This window comes from Aythya ferina, assembly GCF_964211825.1.
Source record: "Aythya ferina genome assembly, chromosome: 4".
Lineage (NCBI taxonomy): Eukaryota > Metazoa > Chordata > Aves > Anseriformes > Anatidae > Aythya > Aythya ferina.
Window position 1 is genome coordinate 16,213,262 of NC_140300.1, and position 17,909 is coordinate 16,231,170.

Below are 17,909 nucleotides of genomic sequence, written 5' to 3' on the forward strand. Positions count from 1 at the left end.
AAATAATTTAAGAAAAAGTATTACAAGATTAGATTTCTTTGAACAACTTTTAAGGAAGCTAAGGTGTTTCTGTATGCTGGTTAGTAACTCAGGCCCCCTAATTTACTTTAGATCACATAAGAATTAGCTAGGTAGTGGACTTTTGCCAGTACTTACATCATAAAACCACCCCCTGCCTGGGTGTGATTGGAATTCTTCGCCTAAGACTGACCCTGAATTTAAAAAGGCAGCTGTAGGTTCTGCCTGAAGAGCCCAGAAAGTTGCAACAAGTTTGGAGAGCAAAAGTTTGTACGTCTAGCGTGGGCTGGAGTTGCTGATTCTTTACTTTCATCACTAGTGTTTCTTCCTAAAGAAAACAAGAATAACAAAGATATCCATGCTGCATCTAAATGACCTTTATTTATCACTCGGTATTTTGTCTGCTTAACACGCTGAGCACATCCTTCACTGAGGCTATTTATTCCTTCCCATCGGATGCTGACACAAACCAGAGTGGGAGCAGCGGATTTCTCAGGGAGGGTCCCTAAGCACAGAGCCACTCTCAGGACTCTTCTACCTCCCCCACGTACCACCCTCTGCTGCTGGTGGGGCAGGAACAGATATGGCATTTACTGGTGCCTTCCCTGATGGTGTCTCTACCACCCCAGGGCTTTTACTGAATCACTTTTCACCTACCTGCAAGCTCTCTAGAGAAGTTACATGGATTTATTACAAAGGTGTGCTCTACAGATGGAAGAGGAGGTAGAAGGACATGACATACAGATAGTTACTCCTTAACAGGCTCTCCATCCATCTGCTGTACAACTTCACTCATTTATGTACATTTTGCTCTGCCTTCGAACTTTCACCACTGCAAGGGACAGCAGAGAATCCGACTCGAAAAGATTATCAAGGCCACTTTAATTCCATAGGAAAACAACACAATCCCAAAGGCTTTCCAGGCATGGGAATGGACGAAGGAATAAGAGCTGTAGGGTTCAATTTTTTAAAATAAATCCTCACTTGCCACCGGCTCTCTCCAGAAGTTGGGTCCAAGTGGAATCTGACATCTTGCTACCCCCAGTCTTTTGGGCAGTTTCTTTGTAATTCCTTTCCCCTTAAGCTGCTTTACTTGTGCTCACCTACCCCCTGGGGCTCGCAGAGTGCAAGCAGCCTCCCTCAGACCAGTGCCCACATTATTTCAAAGACTGCCTGAAGAGAAATGCTCAAGCAGTAAACCTCTATCACCCAAAGCACAAGCACATTCCTCCCAGGACATAGGAGGCTCCATCGGTCTGGACTTAAGAAATTCAGAGCCAGTTATACATGTTCCAGAAGCCTTCAGCAACTGAGCACAAACACACTTGGAAGTGCAGAAAATTACGTGAAACTTCCACTCCCAATCTGCCCAAGAAGGCAGCAGGATTCTCTGCAGGCTGCCCGCACCTAGTCCCTGTAAGCGTCCCAGGGAAGTAAATTTCTAAAACATTTCTTTATTAAAGGAAATTGTTTTAATTGGGGGATGAATGAAATGACATGAAACAAACTAGACAATACATTTCAAGGAACAACAATACGTACAGCAACAAGCTCAGAAATTAAAAAAGACAACCAGAATGTAAACACTGAACTACCACAAATTTTACTGTGAACAAATGAAATAAAATAACCTTGAGCATAAGGCCTTCACTGACTAGGCACTATCTGTCAAAGTAAAATCCTGCTGAAACCCATGGCAGGAGGAGCGGGTTACTGCTTTTTGCTCACAACAGTCCACCCAACAGGAAAGCCTGCCATTAAACCGAAGTCCCTCTCAGCACACCTCAGCCATGCAGGAGGCAGAAGTTGTTTCACAAGTCCCTCGAAAACTTTTTGAGTGTAACATTCATCAAGGAAAATTGGCCTAATAAAATACTAAAAGTACAGCTAAAATAATATGTGAAATTAACACTGACAGCTTTTCAGAACAGCTTCCACACAAAGCCCTGAAGGAATCACTTAATGATACACACTTCTATTCATTTGGAAAAGTCTAGAAATTATGATGCTAGTATGTACAGGAATGTAAGGATCGGAGTTGTAAGTCACTGACAAACAGTTTAGAAAAAAAATAAAAAATAAACACCAATAGCTAAATGACAGCGACCACCAGCAACCAACTACTTGGGGCAAAACTGAAGAGCAGTTCCCATGGTTTGGGGAGCTGCTTCGAGTTTCCAGCCAGCCTGAAGTGTATTTAACAATTACCCAAGAGCAGTGTTTTAGGACTAGCAGCGATAAGAGTGCCAGAAACCCAGTTCCCCCGAGCAGCTAGCCAATCCGAAAGCAGGTCACATCTCGTTAGCTGTATCATATACATTAAACGTCACAGCCCCTCCATGGCTTAGCTGACAATTCAGGCATGCATGTGTGTTTTGTTTTATGATAACCTCATGTTCTCGTCAAGAATTACAATGCAGCAAACAGGTCAAGTTAAAATCCTCCACCGTGCTTTGTGACACGAATTCGGCAGGCGTTTGCCTCTATGTAATGCTATTAATTACAAAAGATGAATACTTTTGAGAAGTGTTTGCAGGGCACCACTAGAAAACTACTATGCAAAATTGCAGCCCCAAGAATGTTTGCTGCACAAACACAGCCACATGGGCAGAAATGCAGCCGGGTGCAGTCCACACACTTTTCACTTCAGCAGACCAAAAAGTGTGCTTTATTTAACCACATAAATAACAAGATGCAGCCACCACGATTATTTTTTCTCCTAAGTGACAAAAGTATTTCCCCTCTCCATTTAGCATTTTCCTTTGTGGTAGCTGATCAGGGTGCAGGAGCCAGAGTGTGTAAACCACTAACAGATTATACAAAGCATAAGCAACAGTGAATGTAGTTTACATTATTAGGTACTTTTGACAGCTATACGATAAAGTCATGAACGGATCATCCCTCTTGCTAAAAGCAACCGCATTCCCAATGTAAACACAAATTTCTCTGTCGGCTGCTCTGGACATGTGTTCCACCTTTAAGTGCAGCTTAGGCACAAGTTTTTAAAACTCTGCTCCTGATTTCTGCCAGCATTCATTTTTAATTTTAACGAGTTTACAAAACAAAAGCAGATAAAGGCTCGCCTCTCCCCCTAAACCTGCAACGGTTCTGGATTAGTTTTGTGCAGAAGCTGAAGAGATACCTTGCAATATTATAGCTGCAAATGCCAGCAGGACAGATCCTGAGCAAACAACACACTAGGCAAAGAAATTTCCTCAGAACAGCATTACAATCAGTCCTGAAGTGCTGTGCTGTAATTTCAAGATTTCAGCCTAAGCTGGTATCTACTCAAAGAGTTGCTCTGCATGGAAACATAATGAGGGATTACCCAATTAAACTACTAAATTAATTAGGGTTCATGCCTGCATATCCTCTACTGCCTAATGGGACGCTTCAGCTGGAATTCAGGCTGAAACCCAGCACGCTCCATGCACAGTAAAACAAGGCTGAGGGACTTACCTCTGTACGCGACTGCAGCCTCTTGTTCATTTCATATATTCGGTACTCTGGTTGCACCATGTATGGTGTGTGTCTCCTATAAAATGGGCCAAAAGGAGAAGAATAGAAAGGGTCATGTGGTGTGCTGGACATCTTGCCTGCTTGCAGCGATTCAAGCTACCCAGAGTATCACCAACATCCATACAGAGCACATGGGCTGTGTGTTCTCCACAGTACAAAGTAGCAGCAGGCGCACACACACACATACAGGCTGCACACACTGGCTGGGAACTGCTGTGGGAGCCCTCTAGAGCAGGAGGCGGCGGGGGGGTGGGGGGGGGGAGCGGAGAGGAGAGGGAAAGAGAGGAGAAGAGAGGAGAGGAGCGAGCCGGGGAGGGAGCGGGAGGGAGAGGGAGAGCACAGGCTCCGGAGAGCTGGATGGCTTCAGGCACCACCGCTCGTTTTTAAAGAAGCAGTTTCTGGAGGGGTCATTTCCTGTCCACGCTGTGGACTAGTTCGAAAATATCATTTTCCTCTCCCAGCCTGACAGAGGTCCAAGGTTTGGTTTTAATTTCTCCCCGCCAGGACCCCTCGGGAACCTGGCAGCCGGGCTCGTTAGCATATAGGTGGTTTTAAAGCTGCCTGAGCCAGCCCGGGGACGCGGCGGTGCCCACCCGCGGCCTGGGGCCGCTTTGGGGCGGAGGGGGGGGGGGACGCGGAGGAGCCTCGGCACTGCTTCCACACGGGGCTGCGCCACGCCTGGGGGCAGGGGGAGCTGGGGGGGACCCTACCCCTTCCCCTGCCCCTGACTCTGCCCCGGGGGGTGCTGCGTTTGGAGGGGATCCGCCCCAAAAGACGGACCTCCCCCCCGGGGCAGGGCGCCCCCCGTCGCTACCTGAGGGCAGCCGCCCCAAGGGGCGCCCCGTTCCCTCAGGGGCTTCCCAGCCTGGCCAGCAGTAATCCGGCCCCGCAGAGCGGCGAGAGTGAACCCAAAAGTTCCAAAAATATATATATATATAAAAATTAAAAAAGGGGGTTGTGGGGGGCAAGAAGCACCCCATGGGGGGAACTTGAAGCAGACTTAGGTGGAAGTGCTGGAAAGGGGTCATCACCTTAAGGAAAAGTCCTGAAAATGCAGGGAAAAACAAAATGGGCTTGTCCGCTCCTTGGGAAAGTGTGAGGGTTGGGAGGGGAGCCTACAAATTACCTGGGGGGGGAAAGGGGGAAAAAAAAAGCCCTCGAAGCACAGCCTGCCTTTACACACAGCTGTAAAGTATCAGGCATTATTTACAGTGCTGAATAAATGTAAAAACAACAATAAACAGTGCTGAATTAATCTCTCATGCAAATTCATTCAAGCAAATGGAACCACTCTAGGAACAGATTTAGTTAACTAATATGATTAAGAGAGTAACAATCGGGCTGTGTTCACAGCGCTTTTCAGCTGGAGCGCCTGGCATCAGCCCTGCACGCTTGCCCATTTCACAGATTGGGAAGTCGAGGCACGCACCATTACACTTTCAAATTTTACGTAGTAATCCTAAAAAAAATGTTGGAGCATTATCCCCCAACTGCCAAAATAATTTTAATCCAGCCAAATGTAGGAATATTTCAAGACAGATTCGCAAAATCCCAGTTTTCCTTGCCTTTTTACATTTCCATATTTGGCCAAATCTGGAAAATCCAAGTTCTCTTTGCAGGACAAAATATGAGAGGGCATCACTTTATTCTGCTGACCACTGATCTGGATCACAATTTATCTTCGAAATACCAGTTGCTGTTTAGCAAAACTATTTCTGTACACTCTTGTGGAATAACAGTTTCCAGAAGAAGTGACGTATTGAGCTGTTTTATAGACTTCCCACAGCTTCTGTCACTAAACAGGGAGCCAACAGATAATACACGGGGTATTGCACTTCTCTCCTTCAGTGCTCCCTAGCTATGCAGCAATGCTACTCTGTCGCTCCAGTACCATCACCAGAGATGCTGAGTTTAATAAATAGCACATACAACGTTTGGCTCAGGAGTGCTGCAGTGACAGTAACAGTGCTCCTCCAGTGCTCACTGACTGCATGGTAAGTCCATAAAGTGGCTACATGGCCTGGGAGAAAACTTTCCTGGGTCTTCCTGCATTGTATTCCAACAAATTCCCATCCCAGCTACCTTAAAACCCAAAAACCAAAATGATGGGAAAATTGCAAAGTTACAGTGCTAATACATGCATTTTTATTTTAAGTATCACCTACTTAAATAAATGTCAAAAAACAAAAACAAACAAACAAACAAAAAACAAACAAACAAACAAAAAACACCGAACTGTGGATTTTACTTTGTTTGCAAAGCAAACCTGAAGTAAAACATGTTTACCCAAGACAGGATACACTGCTTTTTATAATTAAGATGGTGGAATTTTGCACAGCTACAAAATGGTATCTGTTTTAAGGACTTTCTGACCATGATAAAAATCACTGCCTCAAGAAGTTGGACCTGCCAACAAAATTAATATTCTTCACTTTGCTGTAGGGAGGTAGAAGGGGGGCAGAGCTTGCTTTAAAACAACAACAACCACCTCTAAGCACTGAATTAGAAGGACAATTTGCTTTTATGATTTAGAACCCCAGCTACTTCCCCATGCAAGAGCCTATGTGTACAGCTCTTCTGCAATGCAAAAAAAAAAAAAAATAAAAAAAAATGCAGTGATATTTTAATAATTCCCATTGATTAACTGGCAAATTATTGTACACCTACAGCCCACTGGCAAGAACCGAGTCCCAGGGTAGGAACGTGCTAATTACAGGCTCCAGCAGCACTTCCAGTTGCCTGTTATCATCTAGACCAGCATGATGCACCGAACAGTAAAACAGAAGGTGGAATCAAAGGAAAATAAAGTTACAGGGATCCTGACGGTGTCAGTTCAATTCCCACTTGGATCAGCTGCCTTTAAAGTTTGGCGTGCTCTGCAGGAGTGCGCAGCTCGGCTCTCCTGCTCCCGGGATGAAACTGCTCTGAAAGCGGAGCTGGGGTCAAAGGCAGACATCTGGCCCAAGGTTTAGGACGGCCAGTATGTTGCTTAATCTGGAAAATGAGTTTTGTAAGAAAAAACAGAGGAAAACGGGAGGAATGGACTATTTAAGTCTTCCCAAACTTGAAACCGAAGGGATTCATATGCCTGCGTATGCATGGCTACAAATCTATGAGAAAAAGTGTGTGGGCAGCATTGCATTTACACAGGCGTATACACATGTGAATACCCCCGCATCTCCAAGCGCAGAGCCTTACCCAAAAGGGACCTTGGGCATCCTCAATCCCAAAGTGCTAGCCCCATGTGGGTGCTGTGCCCACGCACAAAAGGAGGTGGCGGTGGGCTGCATGCCCTCAGTCCCCACAGAGCATGTGGAGCTGGGTGGGAGACAGGACCATCAGACCCCACTTGTGGACCTGGAGCTGGGAGTCGTGTCTCTGGCCAGGTATGCTCCATGTGGGCCTCGGACACCCCAAGGAGCCTCAAGACATGGAGCAATGTGCTGGCTGATGGCTGGGTGCCGTATTGCCCTCTCCTGGGCAGAAGCAGAAGGGCCCACGTAAGTCAAGGACTCCACTCTGACAGCTCTTGAGGACAATTTTCCTTCATTTCAGGGAGATGCATGGCTTTTTTGCTGTTGTTGTTTGTTTGTTTTTTCTTCCTCTGCACCCCCCCAGCGTGAAACCCACAGTGCCTACACATAGCCGGGATGTGCTACAATAGCAGGACTGTTCAAACAGCCCAAAAATCAGCAGTGGAAACGTTCTCCAGAACACAAGCAGGAAGCGAAGAAGGGTAAATTGGGGCAGCTCATTCATCCCTGCTGCTTGTACTCTTCCCCACATTTGGGTGCTGCCTTCGGGCTGAGGCTGTGGCTGGAGCCCAGGGATGCTCCACACATGTGGGCACCCGTGCTGTCCTCCTCCACCCCACCAGCCAGCACCCACAGCCCTCTAACACAGCACTGCCAAAAGCACCCGCACAACCGAGGCACGGTCCTTGCCTTGCAAAACTGACAAGCAGCTCTGAAGGCTGCACTATTTTTAATAACCACTTAGTAATAATAATAATGCAGAAAAGAGATACAGCTGTAAATAGGTGTAATTGCTGTATTTATCCCTGGTATGCATTGACTGTTCAGTCTCTGTCAGTAATCAGGTTTGTAAGGATACATTTAAGGTGGTTTGTAGCTGTTGAAAAGACTGGAACAGAAGAGAATGATCTTAGTTAAAGATGCATAGCAAGTGAAGAGCTAATAACTAGAGGTACTCGAAATGAGGTTTCTTGAGAATACTCAAGTAAACTTGAATTTCTTGAAAAAATTAACCAAACTACCTTTTCAGGCTGTCCTTTGTTTATACAAAAGCCAGACAGCAGTAAAGACTTCTGATGGAGTGACCTTAGGTAAAAGAACAAAACTGTTTTCCTGAGAATGCTCAGAAGGACTAAATGAAACATGCTTCTCAAAAGTTGGGACGCACAACAAAGAAACACCAGCAATACCCTGTCATATGTAACACACAATCACTGAGCTCAAACACAGAATTTTGACAGGTTTCAGAGATGCACACTGCCATTAATTTCTACAGCTATAGAACCTAGTGTAGCAGATGCTTGCAATTTATAAGAAATCTAGAAGCTGTAATTTGTTTGCATTAAATATTAATATAGTGAAATAAAAACACATTTGGGAAAACACTGTCCTTTCACAATTTGTGGACAGGAAACTAAATAAATTTCTTGAATATGTCGTTAAAAATATTTGCCAGACCCAGTATGCACTTCCAGACTTTTTCCATGTATGCTGTTTTTTTTTTTCTTTTTTTTTTTTTTCTTTTAATTGTGATTAATGTCCTTTTCTGTCGTTAATAAATGACATGGTTATTTTTATCATAAACTTTTTCAGTAGTCCCTATGTGAGCCCACCAAAACTACTGTGTTCCAGAGTTTATGTTGCAGCAAGAAGGGTTCACCTCTTTTAAATGTTTCAGGCTGTTTGCAAACTCAAACTTAACTTGCATGAATTCTTTATAATGATAATTCTGTACATATGGCAATCCTAAGTATTATCTTCATCTGCTTAATGCTAGTAAGTAAGATTTTAAGTTATAGCTGTAGTGCACACCAATGGTGCTAGAAGTATCTCTGAATTGATGACAGCACAAGAGATGTTAAACCTTTTTGGGCTCTGCAGTATGCACAAGGTCTTTGTCCACAACCAAAAGGATTTTCAATTTTGTCTTGGAACTTTATGAATGTTCATCTGAATGCAGTCTTTGAGGAGCCTGCCCATCTGTGAGCAAGCAGGCAGCCTGCCTCACCCGCACGGGACGTATAGAGCAACCTATGCCAGTTAGAGCTGGGGAAGGAAACGAGACAAATTTAAACACCATATCATAGTGTTACAGCGATGGGACCTCTAGACAAACCAACATATAGCAAACAAACCAACTCATCTCCCCATTTAAGCTATGGTAGCCCAGTGTTCGGTGCATGTTAAGTGCCTAGCACAGAGAGGATATTGGCCTGTAAGAGCTCTCAGCTGCAGAGTCTGGCTCTTCAGCTCACAAGGGAGAGATTTAAGCTTTAAGCACCAGAGGCTTCGTTTTGCTCCTCACTGTGCTGTCAGAGAGTGGCAGCCATCACATCATACAGCTGCAGCCTGAGCAGTGTATCTGGGGGGGCTGCATCTACCCTGCATCTCATTTGGGCATGGTAAGTGCTGTGTACATCGTGACCGTGCCAGAGGAAACAGCTCCACGTGGTGCTGGGGAGGAGAGGATGAGGTCCCAAGTGTGAAATACTCAGCCCTTGACATCCAGGATACCGCAGAATATCTGCCCGTTGACAGAACCAGATCATCTTCCAGACTAGTGAGAGCCTTTGTATACCTTGGCTTACTGCATCTCTGAGCATGCTACGAAGGCTGCTCTCCAGAATCCAGCAGCTTTGACAACACTTCTGTCTTGTTTTCTTCCATCTCCTTTTTTCATTGCTGACTTCATTTCCCTCGTTTTCCTCTGTACCACCCATACCTACCCAGCACCCCTCTCCATTGGTCCTTTTCCCTGAACCATGTGCTTGCCTTCACAGTTTCTCACCCCACCCCATTGTTCTCTCCTGCCCTCTGCTATCTGCTGCTGAAGGTTAGGGTGGATTCCCACTGGAGGCTGGCACTGCAAAGTGCTGTTTGAAGCAACTAGGGTTCTTCACCCAAAGTGCTCAACAAGTCTAGCTGTGTGTTTTCCTTGAAGGAAGCTTGAAGAGCTGATACTGAGGATGGTGAATCCAGAGCAATCGAGCACAGAACAGAAAAGGATGAAATTCCTGTCATTTGCCTCTTGCAGCCACCTCCCAGCAGCTGAGGAAGCAAGCAGCCTGCAGTGGCACAGAAGACAGTTCTGTGATGTGTAACATTGGCGGATGGCCAACAAAAATCCAAAGATGTAGTGGGGGAGGCCTGGTAGACCAGCCCTCCAGCTAGACATCAGGCAGGCCAGCAAAATCCAAGCCTCTTTCTGACGCATTCATTTCCCTTAAAGACAAGCTCGACATGAATTAAATACAGGTGGCACAGACACTCAGCTCTAACATATTAAGCAATGTGTTTTTCAAAATCGGTATAGAATCACCCTTCAATATATCCTAAGAAATAAGCAACGCCATACTCTAACACAGTCTTTTAGAAACCCTTCCTCCCTACCTTGTCCTCACTAACACATAGCAGGATAGCCTGTCACAGATTACAAACTAGGCCTGAGAAAGGGAACGGATGGGTGAACATGAAAGAGCTGCTCCTTTTGGCTAGCATTTCCCCAAAATGTTCTAGTCCTACCTAGAGCAACTGAATATTCTTTCCACTCCCCTAACCCCCCAGTCCTGATTTACCTGTTACACAGCTCACCCACTGCTCAACTTTCAGCATATTTCAATTAGTTGAAAGCTTTCTTCTTAAGGGACTCAACTGGGAGCACTCAGCTTTGGAGGAATTTCAGTTGAGTGCTAATTAGCAACTAGCTGACTGTCAACTTTTCTTCTTCGAAGGGAGGGAAGGGCTGGTGATTCCCTTCTGAATTACCTTGCAATCAAATACACATTGAAATTTATTCGTTAACTTATAATAATCATCCCAAGCCCTTCTTTGGCAATTTTCATCTTCAGAGCACTTTACAAACATTCATGGAGACACTGTGGTGATCACTAAGAAAGACACAACGATGCAACTTCCTGCATGTGGGCATCTCTCCCCATTTTACAGGTGGGGAAGGTAAGGCAGAGATCAATGATAGAAAAGGAGTAGCAGAAATGTGGTCATTAACCTCAGGTTTGGTTTTGGATCCTGTGCAGTGCAGACACACGCTGCTCCAAACTGCAAGCAGAACAAGCAACAGACAGACAGGAGAACTGGTATGAGAGGGAACAATGCACAGAGAAATTCTGGTACTAAGGTGGCATGAATTTGACATTTGGTTTGTGTAATTAGGCCTTTATCCTTCAAGTGATCCATGCTCCCAGAGTCTGTACTGCATCCAGCTCTGAACCTGCAGTTATGCCTTACTACAATGCACTCAGTGCCACTCTGTTTCACTTAATTATTTTAACACCAGCTCCCAAACAATGTTGGAAAAAAACTATGTTGGAAAATAACGTCTCCTGTACAGATTTTGCTGGAGTCTTTTGTTTCCTGTTTCTAGCTTATTCTCCCTTCTTTATAAAGATTTGATTTTAAACATAAACCTTTGAACTTCCAAAGCACAAGCCAAAACCTGCCAGGAAATGAAAGCATGCTGAATATGATCCATTTCAATTCTGGATTTCACTGTTACAGGTACTGTCTCCAGTGTTGTATATTGTACACTCAGTAGTTGAAAAATGCAATCAGTTACCTGCATGCATATTTTGTAGGCACAACAGATACATATATTTTTTAATTTGGCCTTTAAAATTTAAGTATACGTTATTGATTTAAATTTTGTACTTTGAAATGTTACCATGCTCTGCAGTGCTTGCATTTTGCCAAGGCCTTGTACGGCTGCATAAATGTGACTGAAATAACCAGGAGTTTTGCTTGGAAAATCTGATTATGCTGCAAGAGCAAAATGTTCCAGCTTATGAGGGCGAAAGACTGGCTATGTCTCTCCTTTTAGTGAATAATGATTTTGCACAGAAAAGTAGAGTCTGAGCAAAATATATACTGAATAAATCTTTATCTCATCTATGTTATAGATTCCGTTCCTTCTCCATCTCGCACCATATAGTGCCCCCAAAAAGTGACCACATACGTAATTCAGTCTTTAAACCACACCAGACACGTTATACATCTCTGACATACACATATTCCAGGGAGCATGGAAAGATGCTGACATCTCTGCCGAAGCAGCAGATCTGAGCTGCCCCTGACTTGTGACTCAGCCCAGCTCAGGAGCTGCTGCCTCGCTCAGAGACAGGTTGGCACCTACCAGCTGCTCCACGGCAGCAGCTCCAGCTCCCACCTCCTGCTCTCGTCAGTAGCTTTGGTTTGGGTTACAACTATGCATTCTGCTCTCTGTTGTCTCCTCAGCATCATTCCATCCCATGGATGTGTGTGCAGCCATTTATCCCCATTTCCACTGCTGCATTAACAACCTGCAGTTTTAGCAACATTGCAATGTTTTGTGTACAAAGTACAGCAGCTTGTGGAATTTTATCTACATTTGTCCATATCTTTGCTTGTGAAGATCAGAGTTTGAAGGTTATTGATTAGAAAGCTTTGTTTCTAATTAGACAAACAGAAAAAACATCCAGCGTATTTCATTTCTGCTTGACACCATACCCAGAAAACTAGCACGACACATTGTCTCTAGCAAGCCTTCACCAGAGCAAGCACCCTAATGAATATCGCCTTGATTTCAACATCTGGCTCATATTAAATAAAACTACAGATGTGAATCCAATAAAGATAGAAATTTTGGAGGGGACATAAAAGGCTTTAAATTAACCTGCAAGATGTTTGTGTTAATTTATAAAAGAAAAGAAAAAAAAAATTACCAGAGGACCTGCAGTCAAACTTTCCTGATCCTTACCTAGAAAGGGTAGGACAACAATACTAATTATTTTAAACCAACTAATCCATAGTGTAATATAAGATACGAACTTTCAAACAGAGCTGAAGCATTACAATTCTAACCCACAACATACTAGGCATTTTAAAATTAAAATCTTAAGATTTGGGACAAAAGGCAAATGAAAGTTTGTGAGAAGAGACATTTAGTCAGATAAATTATTAACATACTAAGGACAATCACAAGATTGTTTCACATTAATGACATGAACACTGAAAAGTTTCTTAAGTCTTCATTCAATCTTTGTATTTCATGTATATATGTTGCAATCACACCCCACCTAATAATTTGCGTTACATAGAGATCAAAACAAAGGAGGTGTTCACAAGCCTTCAGTTAAGTCTACACTGAAATTTGCCACTAAAACAACATTAAAATCCAATCATTCCACATTTTGATGAACTGAATTTAGATTTTCCAAGCTGCCTGGCACTACGGGTCAGAGCAGAGTTAAATGTTGTCAGTTGTACCCAGGTTCATTGTCAGTTTTCTGGTGGAGTTATAAAACCATTAAAAACACAATGGGATGGGGGTATCAGAATAAGTATCTAAACAGTATGTGTAGCCAAGTTTATGGAGGTGCCTGTCCATTGGTTGTCTACCTTGCTGCTACCATTCACTTTTCAAGGCAGACAGCAGCTGGTACGTTTCTGATCTGCAGTCACACCTTCACTTTGCAGGTCACTCTTTTCCTAAGTAGTTTCTGGGAGCACATCTGATTACAAGTAAGTCAAATCCAATTCTTCTTTTTGAAAAATTCCATATTTAAGCTTTGTTTTTATTAACTGTTACAGAGGAAACACTTTAAAAGAATGTTCCCCTGTAGAAAACTTGTCCAGACTAATTTTTGTATGTTCACCGCTGTTACTTTCACATTTCCCAGAATGTCTTAATTGTAAATATATTCACTATGGCACAATTTTAAGCCTTTGCCACTTTGGAAGCTCTAAAATTCAAATTCACGTTAATTTCCTTGATTCAAAATAATCAAATTGAGTCACTATGGGAAGATCTTGCAGCATATCTTGTCTAAAGCAAATGCAAGTTCCCCATTTTTTAGGGAAAACTGCAAGCCTTTACAAAGATATAATTACACTTGTCCTTACAGTCTCTGAGAGTGTGGCAATGTGGTGATAACATAAAAACAGAGACTCCTCTGCCTCTTCTTCCAAAATTTCCACTTCCATGTATTTGTCTTCTGCATGCATCTCCCACAAATGTTTCTTCAAAGAGAGTGCTCACTGAGATGAAGTAGCAAGAGGTGGGACTGAGGTGGAATGCTTGGCTAGTGATCTGAGAGACTGTACTAGCTATTTATTAGATTTTAACAGTATATGATGGTGGTAAATGTGGTTTAACAACCTAAAATTTAAGGTAATGATGTTTCCTGTAAGAAACCAGGAGCATATATCATGCATACAGCTTGACATCATTTATTGCTAATTTCAAATGGCACTTTCATAGGCTTCTTGTGCTCACATCATTTTCTGCCATTCCTACGTATATTATAAGAGCATCGGCTCACTGGAAACTGGCTGTGCATATCAAGGCAGACACACTCTGGTGTGCGTCGTGGCACTGATTCCCCAGCTGCCCAAACTGATGTCTCTATAGTCATACCTGGCAGCTAATGCAGACAGGTCTTCTTCCACTGGGAGTGATGTAAAGAGGTACAGAACATGCCCAGTTGTGTTCCCATCACAGGGTTAGCACATCACTGCAAGGATCACCCATGGGATGCTGAAACGTACCTGTCCTGCAGCGTAGACATAAACACTGATCTTCAGAATGCATTGCTTGACACTAACAGCCTTGTACAGCGATGGGTCATGGTTGAGGACAGGCTATTTCACAATGGCTAGAAAGTATACTTCAGTTCAGCCAAAGGCATATGTACAAAGATGCTTATTTTAATAATCCCTAATGAAGCTTCCTCTGCACCATTGTCCTGCCTCACATTCATCATTCTCCCCATTCAAACTTGCCTTATTCTTTTCCTTCCATTACGTTCCATTCCCCATTTTCTTTCCCCCAATAGCCCGTTCCTTACATCTTACCCTGAAACAGAATATCTGTATCTTCTCTTCAATTTCAAGTATTTCCGAAACACCTACTAATTCTTTCCCTGCCACTGTTTTTAGACCTTTCCTCCTACCCAAGGTCTGCTCTGTTTCAACACTATTCCTTCATCCATCACCAACATTTACTCATCTTTCTTCAGCTCCTTGATGGGTCTCAGCACTTCTGGCAAAATGCTAGGGTAAGCTCCATCATACAAACCTTGTTTGGTCACAGCGGCCCAATGATGTATTGTGCGTCATCAATTCCACAGAAACCCTGAAGTACATAAAATATGGTAATGGCAGACAGCCCAGAAGAAACTATCAGATCTGCTGAGATTCTGCCAGGGTTTCATGGGAGATCAGCAAAAGTAAGAGGGAGTGCATGGGAAATCAGAGAGATAGGAAACCTTGAATTATATGGAAATCAGTTCACCAGTCAAAAAGAGTTGGCATTTTTGTTTATGTTTTCTGAAAAGGCAGTAATTTAGGACAAAGAATTTTTATTTTACAGAAAAGCAAAATGCTTCAGGTTAAAATTTGGTATCAGGTTCACTGTCAATGCGAATATATACTAAAAGTTCATTCTACTGGTACTGTCATCAATCATCAGTATTCAGGTCATGATTCCTTGAAATATGTATTCAAGACGTAGATATAGTCAGAGGAAAGGGAGGAGGTAATGGAGTTGATGACACGATCTGTGTGGCTTGTAGTCATCCCCATACAGCCCAGCGTTATGTCCATTTGGGTACTCAACCAACTGTTGTTCTTCTGTTAAGCCAGCCGGGATATGGACTTCTGTTTATGATGAATACAAAAACTTAGAGAATTTTTTGACGATATAGAAGACTGTTGTGTCCCATCTTGTATATTTTTCCAACTTGAAAACTTACTGTAATTTTAGTTCCCCTAAATAATGCACAAATAATTGCCTGGATTTTTGTTTTTACCTTTACCTTGCCACCATTATAAATGACAGACTGAAGATCTTACAGACAAAAAATATCATTTAATGAATATTGTCAGAACTAAACTACAGATATACATGCAGAAAGTTAAATGAATTTCAGACAAGCGTATTTGAATAATGATTTAAATTAAAACCTCTGCCTTTACAGATTTCTCATTCTTGGTGAAAACTGGACAATGAAAACCAAAATAAAATGGGAACATTTACGTCAAGTAATTAAAAACACATGAGACTGCACAGTTTAAAAACAAAAAATCAGTGGTATAAGGAAGATTTTTGTTGCATGTTTTAAGGCATCAGTTACTTTCAATTCCAGGTACATGTGTATCATCTGTCCTAAACCCACTTCAAGGTGCAAGTTTCTAAAAGATGTTTTTTATGGCTATGTTACAAGGTCCCATTTCAGCTGCAGAAGGTCAAATGCTGTAGAATTGCAAAGAGGGAAAAAAACAGGCCACAATGCTGTTTTTGTTTATTCTGATCCTTGCTAGCTCTTCCACAGGACAGCATGTGCTCTGCTAGTCAGCTTAAACATACTGTACATTAAAGTGGTATTTTATGCAAATAATCACGCATTTTACAGACGGTCACTCATTTTCACAATTTTTGGTACCAGGAAGCATTTCTATTTTCCTGCCTTCTACAGCAAATGAGGTGTGTATTTCACAGAAAGCACTGTATTTTAACTAGTCATGTTTCAGTTCTGAGGGTTACGAAACTTTAATAAATCACATTTTCTGAAACAATGTTCAAATGCAGACCTTTAAAAATATTACCGAAAGTTAGTCTACATTGTTATACTGATTAGCATATTCTAGGAAAATGCACCATATATTGTCTGATTGACTTCAGCAGGTCTTTATAAAAGCATGTTTAAAAGTCAGGTCAGCAATACCTTAGCTTGTATCTATCTATCTATACTCTACTCCTTTTTTTTTTTTTTTTTTTTTTTTTTTTTTTTTAATCTGATGATGGTATGGCCCATCAATGTTACTGGGTTCTCAGAAACTCCCAAAAGAAGGGCAGGGTGATGCCCCTTAAGTACTAAGCTATACCCAAGTGTTTAGGGCACACTCCTAGGAACTGGTGTATGGACATGTCATCCCCTTAAGCAGAGGAAGGCAAAGAAGTTAAGTTTCCCACTTTGTAACCGCACAGCAATTGTATAAACAACGGGTGGAGGCAGCACCACTCCTTATTTGTGTGGAGACAGTGGGACAGTGAAACACATACCAAGAGTGTTGAACACAATAATCAAAACCAACAGCAGTATACAATAGACCACCCAAAACACAGCTGTAATAGTTTTTCAGCTCTACCATGGAAACAATGAATAGAAACAACAAGCAGAATAGTTTCGAAAATAGCTACTTTTCTAAGTAGAATTTAAACTTTGAACCAAATTGGAGAGTATTTAGAATTTTTTTTGCAGATATAAATTTTGCCACACCAGGTCAGCTGTGCTACCAGCACTGTAGAGGCATAGGCCCTAACGAAGGGGGAGGTTAGTGTGTTGTGTAGGACCGAGGGATGACACAGGAGCTACTTTAACTGGATGTTTCCTGATATTTAAAGTATTTCATTCAGAAATAATGGCCGTCATTCCTTAATCAGAACAGCCATCATTTTGTATCACACAAAGATTATTATACAGAAGTGTATTAAAGTAGTTTTGAAGTCTTTGCATTTTCGTTCTGCTCTGAAATAGTGAGCTTTCTGGTAGTGAAAGCACTTTGTTCCAAAACAAATCTGTAAAACTATGTCTAGAGTAAATTACTTGACAGCATTTCCCTAGCAGGCTTGGAAAGCTGTGAGAGATATGTGCTAGAAAAAGGCCTGGCTGATCTGCATACTGGGAGGTACATGGCTACATGTTGGGATTTCCAAAGCACCTCTGCAAGACTGACCACATCTCCTCAGGGTGGACTGCGGGGCCACCTCCTTTCTGCTGCTCCTGAATGTCAGTACTCAGGGGTTTCTGACTGTTCTCAAGAGAGCATATTCATAACAGGGTATCTTTCAATCCATGTGTGAACCTAGCCAACCCTGTCATACAATATTCACTACACTTTACTCAAAACTTTCACTAAATAAGAAATTATCTATTTTCCCATGAGTTCCCTAAGTTCCTTCTAGGAACTTCATCGGTATCATCTGTGTCTCAAAACAAAGCACCTCTGGCTGTACTGATGAGATCCCCTGTTAGGTAATAAGGCATAAGTACTTCCCTTTGAATCCGAGTCAACAGTGCTTCCAGCTGAACATGGGCCAGCAGCATGCCCTGGCAGACAGAAGGG

General features: G+C 42.6%; 1 protein-coding gene across 17 annotated transcripts in view; it reads right to left on the bottom strand.

The window, feature by feature from the left end:
* Positions 1-17,909, bottom strand: part of LDB2 (LIM domain binding 2) — a 244,960-nt gene that overhangs the window by 213,313 nt on the left and 13,738 nt on the right. For 3 of the 17 annotated variants that reach the window (XM_084516466.1, XM_084516462.1, XM_084516463.1), the window contains exon 1: positions 3,478-4,028. In XM_084516466.1, coding sequence (XP_084372592.1) covers positions 3,478-3,609 — 132 coding nt within the window. In that variant the 5' untranslated portion in view covers positions 3,610-4,028. Of the gene's footprint in view, positions 1-3,477; positions 4,032-4,055; positions 4,149-4,568; positions 4,612-17,909 lie in introns of those variants that run through there. The other 14 variants (XM_084516460.1, XM_084516458.1, XM_084516459.1 and 11 more) reach the window with 12 other exon arrangements.